The sequence below is a fragment of the Desmodus rotundus genome, chromosome 3, assembly GCF_022682495.2.
Source record: "Desmodus rotundus isolate HL8 chromosome 3, HLdesRot8A.1, whole genome shotgun sequence".
In the NCBI taxonomy this organism is placed as follows: domain Eukaryota; kingdom Metazoa; phylum Chordata; class Mammalia; order Chiroptera; family Phyllostomidae; genus Desmodus; species Desmodus rotundus.
Window position 1 is genome coordinate 75,604,606 of NC_071389.1, and position 13,906 is coordinate 75,618,511.

General features: G+C 35.2%; 1 protein-coding gene across 11 annotated transcripts in view; it reads left to right on the top strand.

The window, feature by feature from the left end:
• Window positions 1–13,906, top strand: part of NUP153 (nucleoporin 153) — a 72,647-nt gene that overhangs the window by 21,494 nt on the left and 37,247 nt on the right. For 9 of the 11 annotated variants that reach the window (XM_024565393.3, XM_045199462.2, XM_045199456.2 and 6 more), the window contains exons 3-9: window positions 5,278–5,526; window positions 5,684–5,823; window positions 5,905–6,033; window positions 11,025–11,141; window positions 11,233–11,277; window positions 11,387–11,443; window positions 13,665–13,811. In XM_024565393.3, coding sequence (XP_024421161.1) covers window positions 5,278–5,526; window positions 5,684–5,823; window positions 5,905–6,033; window positions 11,025–11,141; window positions 11,233–11,277; window positions 11,387–11,443; window positions 13,665–13,811 — 884 coding nt within the window. The remainder of the gene's footprint in view (window positions 1–5,277; window positions 5,527–5,683; window positions 5,824–5,904; window positions 6,034–11,024; window positions 11,142–11,232; window positions 11,278–11,386; window positions 11,444–13,664; window positions 13,812–13,906) is intronic. The other 2 variants (XM_053920231.2, XM_053920232.2) reach the window with 2 other exon arrangements.

The following is a 13,906-nucleotide window of genomic DNA, read 5'->3' on the forward strand; positions in this document are numbered from 1 at the left end:
AAGTCCTGTTATTTCAGCCTAACTGGAAGAATCTTCTGGAAACTTGACAAAGGATTCTAAAAATCTTGAACACACACCTGATGATGAATAGAGAAGTTCTGAAAAAGAATGGGAATGTGGGGTAGTTTGTAGTAACTTTCACAGCCATTAAATGTGTTCTAAAGCTACAGTATTTTAAAAAACTGTGACACTGGAACAGAAATATACAGATATATTATTGGGGAAAGTGGGGAAGTCTCTTGGAATTTAGTGCAGATAGTCCCCTACTTGACTAAAAATCATTCAGCTTAAAATTTTTGACCCTATGATGGTGAGAAAGCAGGACACATTAAGTAGATATTTTTTGTGAGCTAGCAAGTGTGGTAGTACACTCTTGTGATGTGACTCCCAGTCTGGCATGAGATCACAAAGGTAAGCAACTAATATTGAACTCTACAGTGTACTGTGTAGCCAGCTTTTTTGGATATTGTGTTCAGAGAATCTGTAAGGTAGCCTTGACTAAGCTATCACTGTTTGCTCTGCCCTAGTGATTCCCTGAGAACCACACCCCACCCAACTTTTGAGAGCACACCCAAGCTATTTCCCATGGCTTTTCCATAAGAATGGCCTGTCTTGGTTCCTGCTGCAGACTTTCCCAAAAATCTCTTCAAGAAAGCAGCATCTGGCCCTAGCATGCCTTGTGCCTTTTGCTAAGTTGCCAAAGCCCTGACACTTGCAGCGGCCAGCCTTGGTTTGCAGTATGGCCTCTCCTGGGCACCTCCAAGTCTAGCACAAGTAACAGCCATCTGCAGACTGCTTTGTAGCTGATGCTGGGTGGCCCCAGGCAGAGCACGCAGAGATGGCAGCTGACCTGGGCCTGTATCTCCCATGAGGCCCCAGAGCCAGTGTACCTCATGAACAACTTCAGACCATGTTGAAGCACCAACTAACCACCTCCACAAGTGACACACTCAAGGGGTGGACTCCGCAAGCACCAGAGCCCCCCCCAAAGTAAGTCCTGCTCTGTGGGATAGGCCCCTGCACAGCTGATCGTTCAAGTTGGTTGGTGGTTGGAGCCAGTCCTTACAGCTAATAGACTTAGGGGTAAACCTCACATGATGTGCTAACATTAGTCAAGGTTCAACAGAAGGGTGTACACATCCCATATGGGGGCAGAGGCGGAACCTAGGGTGTCCAGCTTGGGTGATCAGGGAGCCTTTGCCACTGGACCCTACAGGACACCTACTATGTAAGGCCACTTTACCAAGCCTGGACACATAGCAGCTCAACCTGATACATAGAAACAAACAAGGAGGTTGCCAAAATGAGGAGGCAAAGAAACATGTACCAAATGAAAGAACAGAACAAAACTCCAGAAAAAGAACTAAACAAAATAGAGACAAGTAACCTAGTAGACGCAGAGTTCAAAACACTGGTTATAACAATGCTCAATGAACTTAGAATTTCAATAGCATGAAAAAGGATATGGAAACCATACAAAAAAAAATAGTCAGAAATGAAGGATACACTAACTGAAATTAAGAATAATTCACAGGGAATCAATAGTAGACTAGATGAAGTTGAAAATCAAATCAGCGATCTGGAATATAAGGAAGCAAAAAATACCCAATCAGAACTGCAAAAAAGACAAAAGAATCCAAAACCAACGAAGTTAGTGTAAGGAGCCTTTAGGACAACTTCAAATGTAAGCATCTGTGTGCAGGTCATTTAAGAAGAACTGTCTGGGACTCCAAAAGCCCTCCATGTCACTCAGCCGGAAGAGGAGAGCAAGAAATTGAAAACCCAGTTGAAAAAATTATGACAGAAAACTTCCCAAACTTGGTGAAGGAAATAGATGCAGAAGTCCAGAGGCACAGAAAGTCCCAAACAAGATGAACCCAAAGAGGCCGACTCCAAGACACATCATAATTTAAATGCATAATGTTAAAGACAGAGAATCTTAAAAGCAGAAGAAAGCAGTTAACTCCCTAAGAGCAAGCCTGAGTCCTGCTGCCTGTTGCTACCCTCTGGGCAAAATTCTGGAGGCAGTGGTTTGGTGATAAAGGAAAGGAGTCTTTATTCAAAATTAGTGCACAAGTTTGGAATAACAGCTTCCTATATGCATTAGTCACTGGAACCTGTCAACTAAGGCTAAAGTCTTGAACTCTTGAGTTTCAGCTTTAATCACTTAAGCCTATCAATTAAGGATGAAATATTTAACTCCTGAGTTCTACTATCATTCTCCTTGTTAGTTTTTAATTACCCTGTTTCTATAAGATTAGTTTACAAACTAAAATAAGATACAAAAGCTACATAATTTTGGAAGAATGGCAGGCATCTGCCTCAGAGCCCGTCCCCTCCAGAACACACAAAAATAACCCTGACATCCTCTGCCAGGCCAGTCCAGTCCTAAGATGCACTTGAGTTCCTTCTCCTATTTAAAATACTGCCTTTTGGGAAAAGGAAGCAGCTACAGCACATTCATCCAGGCATCCTTGAGGAAGAGAAGAGAGAGTCCCAGTCTCTGCCCTTCTGTTTAAATCTTCTGGCCCATAATTCAGTGCACACTGGTGGCATTCAGCTTCATAGCCAATCCCATCCTAGACTGTTTACCATTGCCTTGGGCATCTTCCTCCCAGGACCTTTCCCCACTCCTCCCCAGTGAACAAGGGAGCTCCCATAAATAAGACTGTCAGCTGATTTCTCAGCAGAAACTTTGTAGGCCAGAAGGGATTGTCGAGAAATATTCAAAGTGATGGAAAGCAAGGACCTACAACCAAGATTACTCTCTACCCAGCAAAACTATCATTTAGAATCAAAGGAGAGATAAAGAGCTTCTCAGACAAGAAAAAGCTAAAGGAGGAGTTCATCATCACCAAACTGCTATTACATGAAATGTTGAAGGGTCCTCTTTAGGAAGAAGAAGAAGAAAAAAAGTATGAACACTAAAGTGGCAATAAATACATATCTATGAAAAATTGAATCTAAAAAACAACAGAAATGAATAAGCAGAACAGAAATAGTCTCATAGATAACTGAGAACATTTTGAGAGCTGCCAGGTGTGAGGGTGGTCGGGTGAAAAAGGTAAAGGGATTAAGAAGTACAAATTGGTTGTTTCAGAATAGTCATAGGGTTGTAAAGTATGGTATGGGGAATATAGTCAGTAATATTCTAAGAACTATGTATGGTGTCAGGTATGAGATTTATCAGGATGATCACTTGTACCTTCTACAATGTGTAGTCACTGGTGTGTACACCTGAAACTAATATTGTATGTCAGTTGTAATTGAAAAATAAGATTTAAAAAAAATCAGGAGTATGAATGTGTTCCACCAGCAATGAAAATTATTTATAATATTTCAGATCATATTACACTGATCTTACTGATCAAAAAGAAATTAGGTCTTATTAATCTTATTAGTAAGAGAAACCATATTAGTAAGCAATTAATAGAAGAAGAAATATAAATTACCAATGAATGGAGAGGATGTTCAATATCTCTTACTTAAATACAAATGAAATAATAATGTCATTAGATATATTAAGTGACAGAAATGAGAAATGGTTAATATCCAGTGATAATATGGGGGAAATATACGTTGTTACTTGCTTTTTGTGGGAGTATAACTTGACGTGAAATCTTTGGATCATAGTATCATAAGCAAAAATGAGTATGCACTCTCATCCAGTGTGATAGCAGTTTCACACATAATTGTGTATCCTGTTGATTCCCAGGATATGTCCAACTATTTGGGGTGTTTTATGAGCCTATCTTTAGGCTTACAGAATCAGATGTTTTTATGGATTACTTAAAAGTGTGCAGATATAAGTGCATACATGTTTGATGGAGTGTTGGAGAAATAATCACAAATAATTAAAACACTATGATGCAATACAGTGTGGTCTTTAAGGGGAATGCTCTGATTATAGAGACAAAATTATACTGGTAAATATGTAAGTTACGGAACTGGATGCATAAGCATGATCATGTGTGTAGGTAAAAATTATTTGTGTATTCACACACAGTAGTCCCGTCTTCCCTTGTCCAGTGTTCGCTTTCTGTGGTTTCAGTTACCTGTAGTCATGTGCAGTCCAAAAATACTAATTGGAAAAATCCAGAAATAAACAATTCCTAAGTTTTAAATTGCATGCTGTTCTGTGTACATGGTGAAATTTCATGCTGTCCTGCACTGTCCTCTCTGGGATGTGAATCATCCCTTTGCCAAACAGCTACACGCTCCCCACCCTTTAGTCACTGGTTATTGTATTGACAGTATAGCAGTGCTTGTGTTCAAGGAACCTTATTTTACTGAATTGATGGCCCCAGACCCTACCAGCCAAAGAGAAGCCGGAAATTTCTTCCTTAAGTGAAAAAGAGAAAGTTCTTGACTTAATAGGGAAAGAAAAATATGCTGAGGTTGCTAAGGTTTATGGTAAGAATGAATCTTTTATCTATGAAATTGTGAAGAAAAAATTTTTTTGCTATTTTTGCCGTCACATCTTTGTGTAACTTCTGTGGTTTCAAAAGTCACAGCCACAGTGCTCAGTTAAGATGGGAGTTGTGGATGAAAGACATGGACAGAATACATGTTCTGAGTAATGACAGCATGTTGTGCCAGAGCTCTGAGCCTACAGGAAGTCTTCAGCAAGGGCTTCCCTTGAAACGAATGACCTCATTCACATAACTTTTATTATAATATGTCGTTATAATTGTATCTTACTAATTATTGTTAGTCTTTTACTGTGCCTAATTTATGAAGTAAACTTGGTTAAAAGTGTATATGTAAAAAATATATAGTATATATAGGGCTCAGTATATTATATATAGTATATATAGGCTATTTGCCCTTTCAGGCATCCACAGTGGGTCTTGGGTAAAGGGGGACTACCATGAAATATATGGGAGCATATACAAATTCAATAGTGGTTCTATTGAGAGGGATAGATTTACCCTTTCTATCCATCTTGTTTTGTGATTTTATTATACAACTTTGATTTTATTTTATGACTTTGTACTGATATCACTTTAAGGAAAATCAAGAACCATGCACTTTTGAAATTGGTATGTGAAGAGTGAAATATATTTTGATACTATGTTAGGTAAATTAAGTTAGTTGAAACCTTGTTTGGCTAAAGAATATTTTAATTGGGTTTATCTTGGGAGGCCTCTGTGATTTGATTTGAATTAAACTATATTATATAGTATGTTTTCTCAAAGTGAAAACAGCATTTTGTTGTGATGGTGTTTTGCTTTTTCTAAGTTACATAATTCATAATGTTAATACTTTCCTTTTAAGAACCCTCCACAACTAGTACTTCTTCAAATTATCCAGATGTATTAACAAGGCCTTCTCTTCATCGGAGCCATCTGAATTTCTCCACGCTGGAATCTCCTACTTTACACTGTCAGCCCTCCACGTCCTCGGCATTCCCAGTTAGCAGTTCTGGATTTTCCCTTGTGAAGGAGATTAAAGATTCTACCTCTCAGCATGATGATGATAACATCTCAACTACCAGTGGATTTTCTTCAAGAGCTTCTGATAAAGGTGTTCTTAGCATTTGGTAGTAAATAATTTTGGTAGTAAAATTAAATTTCAAGGGATAATTTTTTTCTGACTTAGTTTTAATTTTTATTTACTATTTATAAAAATCTAGGGTCTTGTAATTAATTCCATTATTATCCATTATGTATTTTTGCTTCAGATATAACTGTTTCAAAGAATACTTCGGTGCCCCCTCTGTGGTCCCCAGAGGCTGAACGTTCTCATTCACTCTCACAGCACACTGCCACCAGCTCAAAGAAACCAGCATTCAACTTGTCTGCCTTTGGAACACTTTCCCCTGTGAGTACTAATTGGAGTTGATTTAATCACATTAGGTTTCAATGTTTATTGCTTATAATCTATCGTTGCATTTCTGTGCAGTCACTTGGGAGTTCTTCAATCCTTAAAACAAGTCAGCTGGGAGATTCTCCTTTTTATCCTGGAAAAACAACGTATGGTGGGGCAGCAGGTGCGGTGAGACAGCCTAAACTACAAAACACACCGTATCAGGTTGGTTTGCATAAGAGAAGGTTTTCTTAACCTTAAATTTTTTGTTTGTTTGTTTTGTTAAAGAACTTGACACTCAAATAGGATTTGGGTTCAGTTCTTTGATAAAATGATAGATGTGTATATTATAATCTTTTCATTTAGGGACTGTATAAATATTATTTTAAACTTAAGCAAACATTTTATGTTAGATTTGTGTCTGTGTTTATATGAAGTGTGATGATTAATTCCTTTTTTTAAAAAATGGAGGTATAAATTATAATAATAAAATTTACCTTTATTAGGGCATTTGAATTTTAACAAAATACATATAGTTGTATAACCTTCTGTAATCAAAATATTGAGCAAACATTTTCATCACCCCGAAATTTTACCTTGTGCATCTCTATAGTCAACCATTCTTCCTTCCCACTTGCACCCCCTGGCAACCACTGATCTGTTTTTATTTCTCTGCAATTTTGGTTTTCTCAGAATGTCATATAAATTTAATTATGTAGTATAGTCTGCTGCTGTTGGTTCTACTTAGCACAATGCATGAGATCAATCTGTATTTTTGCATATATCAGTAGTTCCTTTTTTTTTCCTTTTTTTGTGCTAAGGTATAATGTAGTCTGTTTATCCATTTACCAGTGAAAGGACACTTGGGTTATTTCTAATTTTTGGCAGTTGTGAATAAAGCTGCTATGAACATTTTGTGTGAAGATTACTTTTCATATTTCTTGGGTAAATATCCAGAGGTCTAACTGCTGGCTCATATGATCATATGACAGTAAACATTACACTTTATAATAAACTGCCACACTGTTTCCCGGAGTGGCTGGTACCACTTCGATTTTCCCCAATAATGTAAGCGCATTCTGGCCAGCACTTGTTGGTCTTCAGTTTTCTGTTTTTTATTTTAGCCATTCTATAATAGGCAGTAGTGGCAACTCCAGCTCGCTGTGGGTTTTTATTTTGCACTTCCCTGATGACATTGAGAATCTTTTCATGTGCTCGTTTGCCATCAGTATATCTTCTTTGGTGAAATACATGCTCATATCTTTTGTCTTTTTAAAAATATGGTTGTTTTATTAATGAGCTTTAAGAATTCATTATTTAGTGTATAAATCCTTTATTAGATGGGTGTTTTATAGATATTTTTATCCTTTTCTCTTGGTTGTCTTAACAGTATCTTTTGAAGAGAGTTTTTTTTCTTTCTTTAAAGATTTTATTTGTTTATTTTTAGAGAGAGGGGAAGGGAAGGAAAAAGAGAGGGAGAGAAACATCAGTGATGTGGCTGCCCCTCACAGGCCCCCTACTGGAGACCTGGCCCACAACCCAGGCACATGCCCTGACTGGGAATCAAACCAGCAACCCTTTGGCTTGCAGGACCATGCTCAATCCACTGAGCTACACCAGCTAGGGCGAGAATCTTTCTTATGATGAATTCGATATATTGGGGTTTTTTTGCTTTTATGGTTCATGCTTTTATTGTAGTATGGAAGATATTCTTGCCTGACCCAAAGTCGTGGAGATGTTCTCTTATGTTTTCTTGTAAAAGCTTTGTTGTTTTAGCTTTGAATTTATGCCTGTGAATCACTTGAGTTAATTTTTGTATGTGACATGGGGTATGGCTCAAGATTCATTTTTTTAACATATGAATGTCCAGTTTCTTCAGTATCTACCATTTGTTGAAAAGACTATACTTTTTCCATTGAATTGCCTTTACACCTTTGTCAAAAATAGTTGACCATATTGTGGTCTATTTCTGGACTTTATATTTTCCATCTATCTATGTGTTGATCCTTTTGCCAACACTAAACTGTCTTGATTACTATAGCTTTACAGTAAATCTTGAAATCAGGTAATAGGGGCCCTCCAGCTTTGTTCTTTTTCAAGTTTGTTTTGGTTTTCCTAGTTCCTTTGCTTTTTCACAATTTTAGAATCACCCTGTCCATTTCCACAAAGTCTACAGTGATTTTGTTTTGGATTATATTGAGTCTAAAGATCAACTTGGGGAGAATATACATCTGAGTAAGATTGAGTCTTCCAATTCATGAACACTGTCTCACCATTTATTTAGATCTTTTAAATTTTCTTTCATCAGTGTTTTGTAGTATTTATCACGCAGACCTTATACATATTTCATTAGATTTACATCTAAATATTTCATGTTACTTGGTATTAGTCAAGAATAAATTGTCTAAGTAGTCTATTTAATTAGTCGAATTCATAGTTAAAATATCTTCCAGCAAAGAAAACCTCAGGCCCAGATAAATTCCTTAGCGAATTCTACCAAACACTTCCCACCACATTTATGAAGCCGACATTACCCTGATAAAACATACTGAAGACATTACAAGAAAGCTACACACCAGTATTTCTCATGAATTACAGACACAAACCTTCTCAACAGATATTTGCAAATTGAATCCAACATATATAAACACGCTGTAGATCAAGTGGGGTATATCCTGGAAATGCAAGGTTGGTTCAACATTTGAAGAGTAAAGTTATTTACCATGTAAATAATGAATAAAAACTGTATGAACATCTCTCCACAGGAGCATAGAACACATTTGACAAAATTCAACATCCATTCATGACAAAAAGTTTCAGCAGACCTAGGAATAGATAGATGGGACCGTTCTTAGCCTGATAAATCATGTTTACAGAAAATCTTCAGCTAGCATCATCCTAATGGTGAAAGACAATATTTTCCTCCTAAGATTATAAAGGGAACAAGGATATCTGCTATCACTCGTACTGGTAAATGTACCACAGGTCCTATCCAACACCAGAAAAAGGAAACATTAGGCATACAGATCGAAAAGGAAGAAATAAATTTAGTTTTATTCATAGACAATATGCTTATATATATAGAAAATCCCAGACACGTCAGAACTTATAAATGAGCTTAGCAGGATCATAGATTACAATAAGGTCAGTATGCAAAATCAATTGTATTTAAATACATACATCAGCAGAGAACAATGGGAAATTGATTACTTTTCAAAATATGTCAATTTAAGGCAAATTGCACTATTCTGTGTTTTGTCCTAGGAGTTTCTTGAGGCTCTCAAAAATTCTTTTTCATATATATGTTGTTACACTTAATTACAGATTTGGAAATTTTAAAAATGGAGCAGTAATACTTTGAAGCATGTAGGCAGTCTATGACAGTCAGAAATTGTACAGAAACAAGTGTATTTGAAGATACTGTCCTGTCTTCAGGGTAGTTTCTTATTTTCCTAATTAGAGGATGTTTTCATAGTTAGCTATAATTATGAGTCTTATTCCTAAGTGTGTTCATGAAGTGCAGTATTATTTATTTAAGAAAGTGCAAACTGATTCTTGGAGTTACACAGGGAGTATTCTATTTCTTTTTTTCCTTTTTATGAAATTTATTGGGGTGACACTGGTTAACAGAGTCAAACAGGTTTCAGGTGCACAGTTCTACAACACATCATCTGTTCACTGTTTCGTGTGTTCTCCACTCCTAGTCAAGCACAGGGAGTTTTCTTAAAAGCTTAAACTGGATTATATTATTTTTTAAAAACCATATTTTGTAGTTAAAATAGTTTAGCACATTAGAAGGTAGATGATGCAAGCCTGTTTGTAGAATAGTTTGTCAGTATATTTCTGTTAGTTCCTCTTCTGTTTCTTATATTGAATACTCTACTTTCTAATGCTGAATCCTGACAAATAACTTGAATCCTTCTCAACAGGCTTCTAAATAATTTATCATTGACATTTGGGATGAATCTGTTCACTTTTTCTTCCCAAGAGTGTTAGAGTTGGAAGGTACAATAAAGATTCTCTACCTGATTTACATTTTATTGATTAGTGAACTAAGGCCCCAAGAGGCCAGTGACCAGTAGAATCCAGTGACAGGACAGATTATCATAATTTCCTAGAGGATTTTAATGTCTCACGTTTGCCAAAGTCTCTGGCCTGAACAGCAGTCCTAATGGGCACCAAGTTAATAAAGCTGTTGTAGCTACTCTGAAAATATAATGAATGTTTGGTATCAGAGAAACATTATTTAAAGTAGTTCTTTTGATTCAGTTTTTCAGTTATTATGAGCTATTTGTATAAACTGGGTTATATTTTGATTGTAGTAATATATCTTTCATATTAAGCATTGCCAGACTACTTTGATTTGTGGTAGTCACTTGCTTATTGGAATGTGGTAATGCATTCTTGAGAAAAGGAAGTAATTTTATTAGAATTTGTAAACATTGCTTTTGTATAAAAGGTTACTTGTCTACTGATAAGCTTATTTCCTTAACTCCAATTTTAAGAAAGTTAAAAAGTCATTTATTAAGAAATAGCCTGTGTATTTAAAATGTTTCTTGTACTTAAAATTTTTCTTGTATTTAAGTTTGAGAGAAGTCAGTTTCAGATTTTAAATTTTCATTGTTATAGAGTCTAGAGTCTTTTTTTACTTATATTGGAACTTACTGTAATTTAATTTAAAAAAATGATTTGAGAGAGGGAGAGAAAAACATCAATTTGTTCTTCTACTTCTTTACACACTCATTGGTTGCTTCTGGTATGTGCACTGAGTGGAGATCTAACCTGCAACCTTGGTGTTTTGGGATGACCCTCTAACCAACTGAGCTACCCAGTCAGGGCTAATTAAACTGTCATTGATTTAGTGTTCTTTGATTTAAATATTAGGGGTAAACAGATTAAGGTAATGCTGGAATGTTTTACCATATCTTATTTTTTCTCTTTAACATAGCTGGAAGAGCTTTAGAGTGGTGCATGCTGTATCATGCCATTTATTTTTCCATTGTAAGAGTAACTTATCAGGCAGAGAATTGGATTTTCAATAAAGGCACAAAGAATAAAAGTTAAATATATAGCTAATGACACTACCCAGAGAGAAGTTGTTAGATTAATACTGTTTTGCTTTGGCTAGACATTCAATTTTGTAAATATTTTTATTTTCTGAAATATGTGCTTTAGTGCTTACCATTCCAACAAATAATACAAATTTTACTTTGTAGGCACCATTCAGAAGACAGATGAAAGCTAAGCAACTCAATGCAGAATGCTATGGTGTGACTAGTTCAACAGCTCGGCGAATATTGCAGTCTTTAGAGAGGATGTCAAGCCCTCTAGCGGTAAATTTTTAAAATCCCAATTCAAAGCAGAAATGCAACAAAATTTGAGTTTAGTAAAAATCTTAATTTGTTATTATTTCAACATTAACAGGATGCAAAAAGAATTCCATCTGTTGCTTCTTCTCCACTGAATTCTGTAAGTTGACTTTTTAACCTTTTAAAAGAGATATATTTTTATATATTGGTGGTAAAAATCTTATTTTTCAAAGTTTGCCATCAATTCTAATAGTATTTTATTTTTTTAGCCTCTTGATAGGAGTGGAATAGATTCCACCACAGATTTTCGGCCTAAAAGGGAAAAGGTAATTTTTTTTAGAGTTTATTATTGTAAAGTATGAGCAATTTTGTTTTATTTATTTTTAATTGGCAAATACACAAATTGAATTTAGTTGGTAGTCACAGGGAACATGTTTGAAAAAGTAAGATTTTTTTACATTGCACATTGTTGCCTGTTGTGAGGGAGGGCCTGCCTTAGCACAGTGTCCTATATGTAGTGAAAGCTCAGTCATTATTTTTTGGTTATTTGGCATTTTCAACTTCCTCATCTTGGCAGTCATTTATGAGTAACTCTTACCCTTTGATAAATAAAATTAGGAGTAAACAGAGCTTGAAGTGTTTAGTAATTATAAATTCAGTGAACTGAAGTGCTTACTGAACATAATTATCTTTGAAAACTTTCTCATTAACAAACATTATGTCAAATTTATAGTGTGTGATAGAATTTCAACTTGGCATATCTTTCATCAATTAGCCAAAAATGCTCTTCCAAGATATCAGAGCTATTAATACAATATAATATAGATTATATATTGACAGCCCTATTTAGTGTATTCTGTTTCGTTACAAATTAGCTTTGGAGATTACCATGAAAAAAAATAAAGTGCTTGATAGGGTTAAAAAGATATTTTTTGTTAGTTTTTTTTTGTGGCTAGTGAAGTATCCTTCAGGGAAGCAGATTCCCAGATCCTTACTTATGGAAGTATCTATTACAACACCAAGTTCCCTCAGAAGTAATTGGTTAAAATTATCGTAATTCTCTAAATTAATTTGGGGACTGTATTTGAGATATTGTTAAAATAAATTATTTATACTGAAATTCTTTTTTTTTTAATTGTTTATTTTATTACAGTTATCCCAATTTCCCCCCCTTTTGCCCCCCTCCATACAGCCTGAAATTCTAATGTAGAGAAGAAAGCTGAAATTGTGTTTTTTCCTTGGGATAGTGTTGCTTCTCAATTTTTAGAATTTTCTAGATATTTTTAATTGGGCAAGAGGGATTCTGTTACTAGCTACTCTGATGGGATTAATCCCTTAGCTGCTTTTCTCAGATTCCCATTTTATATCAGATTGCATAAAATAAGTAAGTTCTAAAAATTATGCCATAATAGAAGTTCACATCAATAAAAGTTTTTATTAATGGTTGCGTGTAATACCAGTAAGTAACTTAAGAATTGTAAAGGCCAGGTAACAGTATTGTAGTTCATGTTTTCATGGATGTAATCAGAACAGTCTACAAAATAAACTGTTTCATTGAGTTGTAGGATCACACTTGTGAGGATTTAGGGAAGAGCTAGTGACCGTACTGGGTCTTTGCCTAGGAAATCAGTGCTGTTCACAACTGCTGCTGAGTGAATGGATTGTATTCATAGTATTACAATCTTTGGACAGAGCAGAAGCTTAAATCAGTAGGATTTTTACTATGTTTCAGTGTAGCCAAAGATTGTTGGCAAAACACTTGTTGTACTTAGATAATAAAGCCAGTTCATTTTAAGATTTGGAATTCTTGACAGGGCTTTACTAATTAGACTTAAATTGTAAAAATTTTTGTTTGGTTTTTAAATAACAATAGAGAAAAAGTAGAGAGACATTTGCTCACATTTTTAGCAATTAAAATATTTTCATTGCTAGTTTAAAAATATCTGTAGCTGAAGAAAATTTAGATAGTAATTAGGGGGAGAATGTGGCAAAATCAATTTTAGTTTATATATTTGAAATTCATCTGTAAAAGCTTAGATTTGTGAAACAGTTTTTTTTCTTTTTTCCCCCTCAGTTGATTTTATAGACAAAGAGAGAAAAATACTGATTTTTTGTACCATTTAGTTACGCATTCATTGATTGCTTCTTGTATGTGCCCTGACCAGAAGTCTAACCTGCATCCTTGCTGTATTGGGATAATCCTGTAAACAACTTAGCTACCTGGCCAGAGCTTGTAGAACAGTTTTAAATACAGTTTTCGTTTGTGTGTGTGCACATCTGTGTGAAAAGTCATTGAGTCAAATAAAGTAGTCTATGAAACCATCTTGGAATTGTGTGTGTGTGTGTGTTCATAAATATACATGCACACGTGATTCTGTTCTATTAGTTTTCTTTTACTATTTATTTGCATTTACTGAATATTTCTCTGGGAAGGACTTGTAGTCTCTAGGTCACATTAGTTATTGTCAAATAATTTTTAGCTATGCATCACTGATAATATATGAAAATGAAAGTTTGTCCTTGATTTTTTTTTTTTTTAACTAATAGGTGGTCTGTCAGTATCCCCCTGTTCAGAGACTCATGACCCCAAAGCCCATATCCATAGCAACAAATCGAACTGCTTATTTTAAACCATCTCTAACTCCATTTGGTGAATTAAGGAAGACTAATCAAAGAATAGATAAAAAACACAGTGTGAGTATGTGTTTATTTTCACTAGTCTTTGAATATTGATTAAAATGAATAAGAATATATAATGCGACATAGAAGTACTTTACCATTGCAGTCTA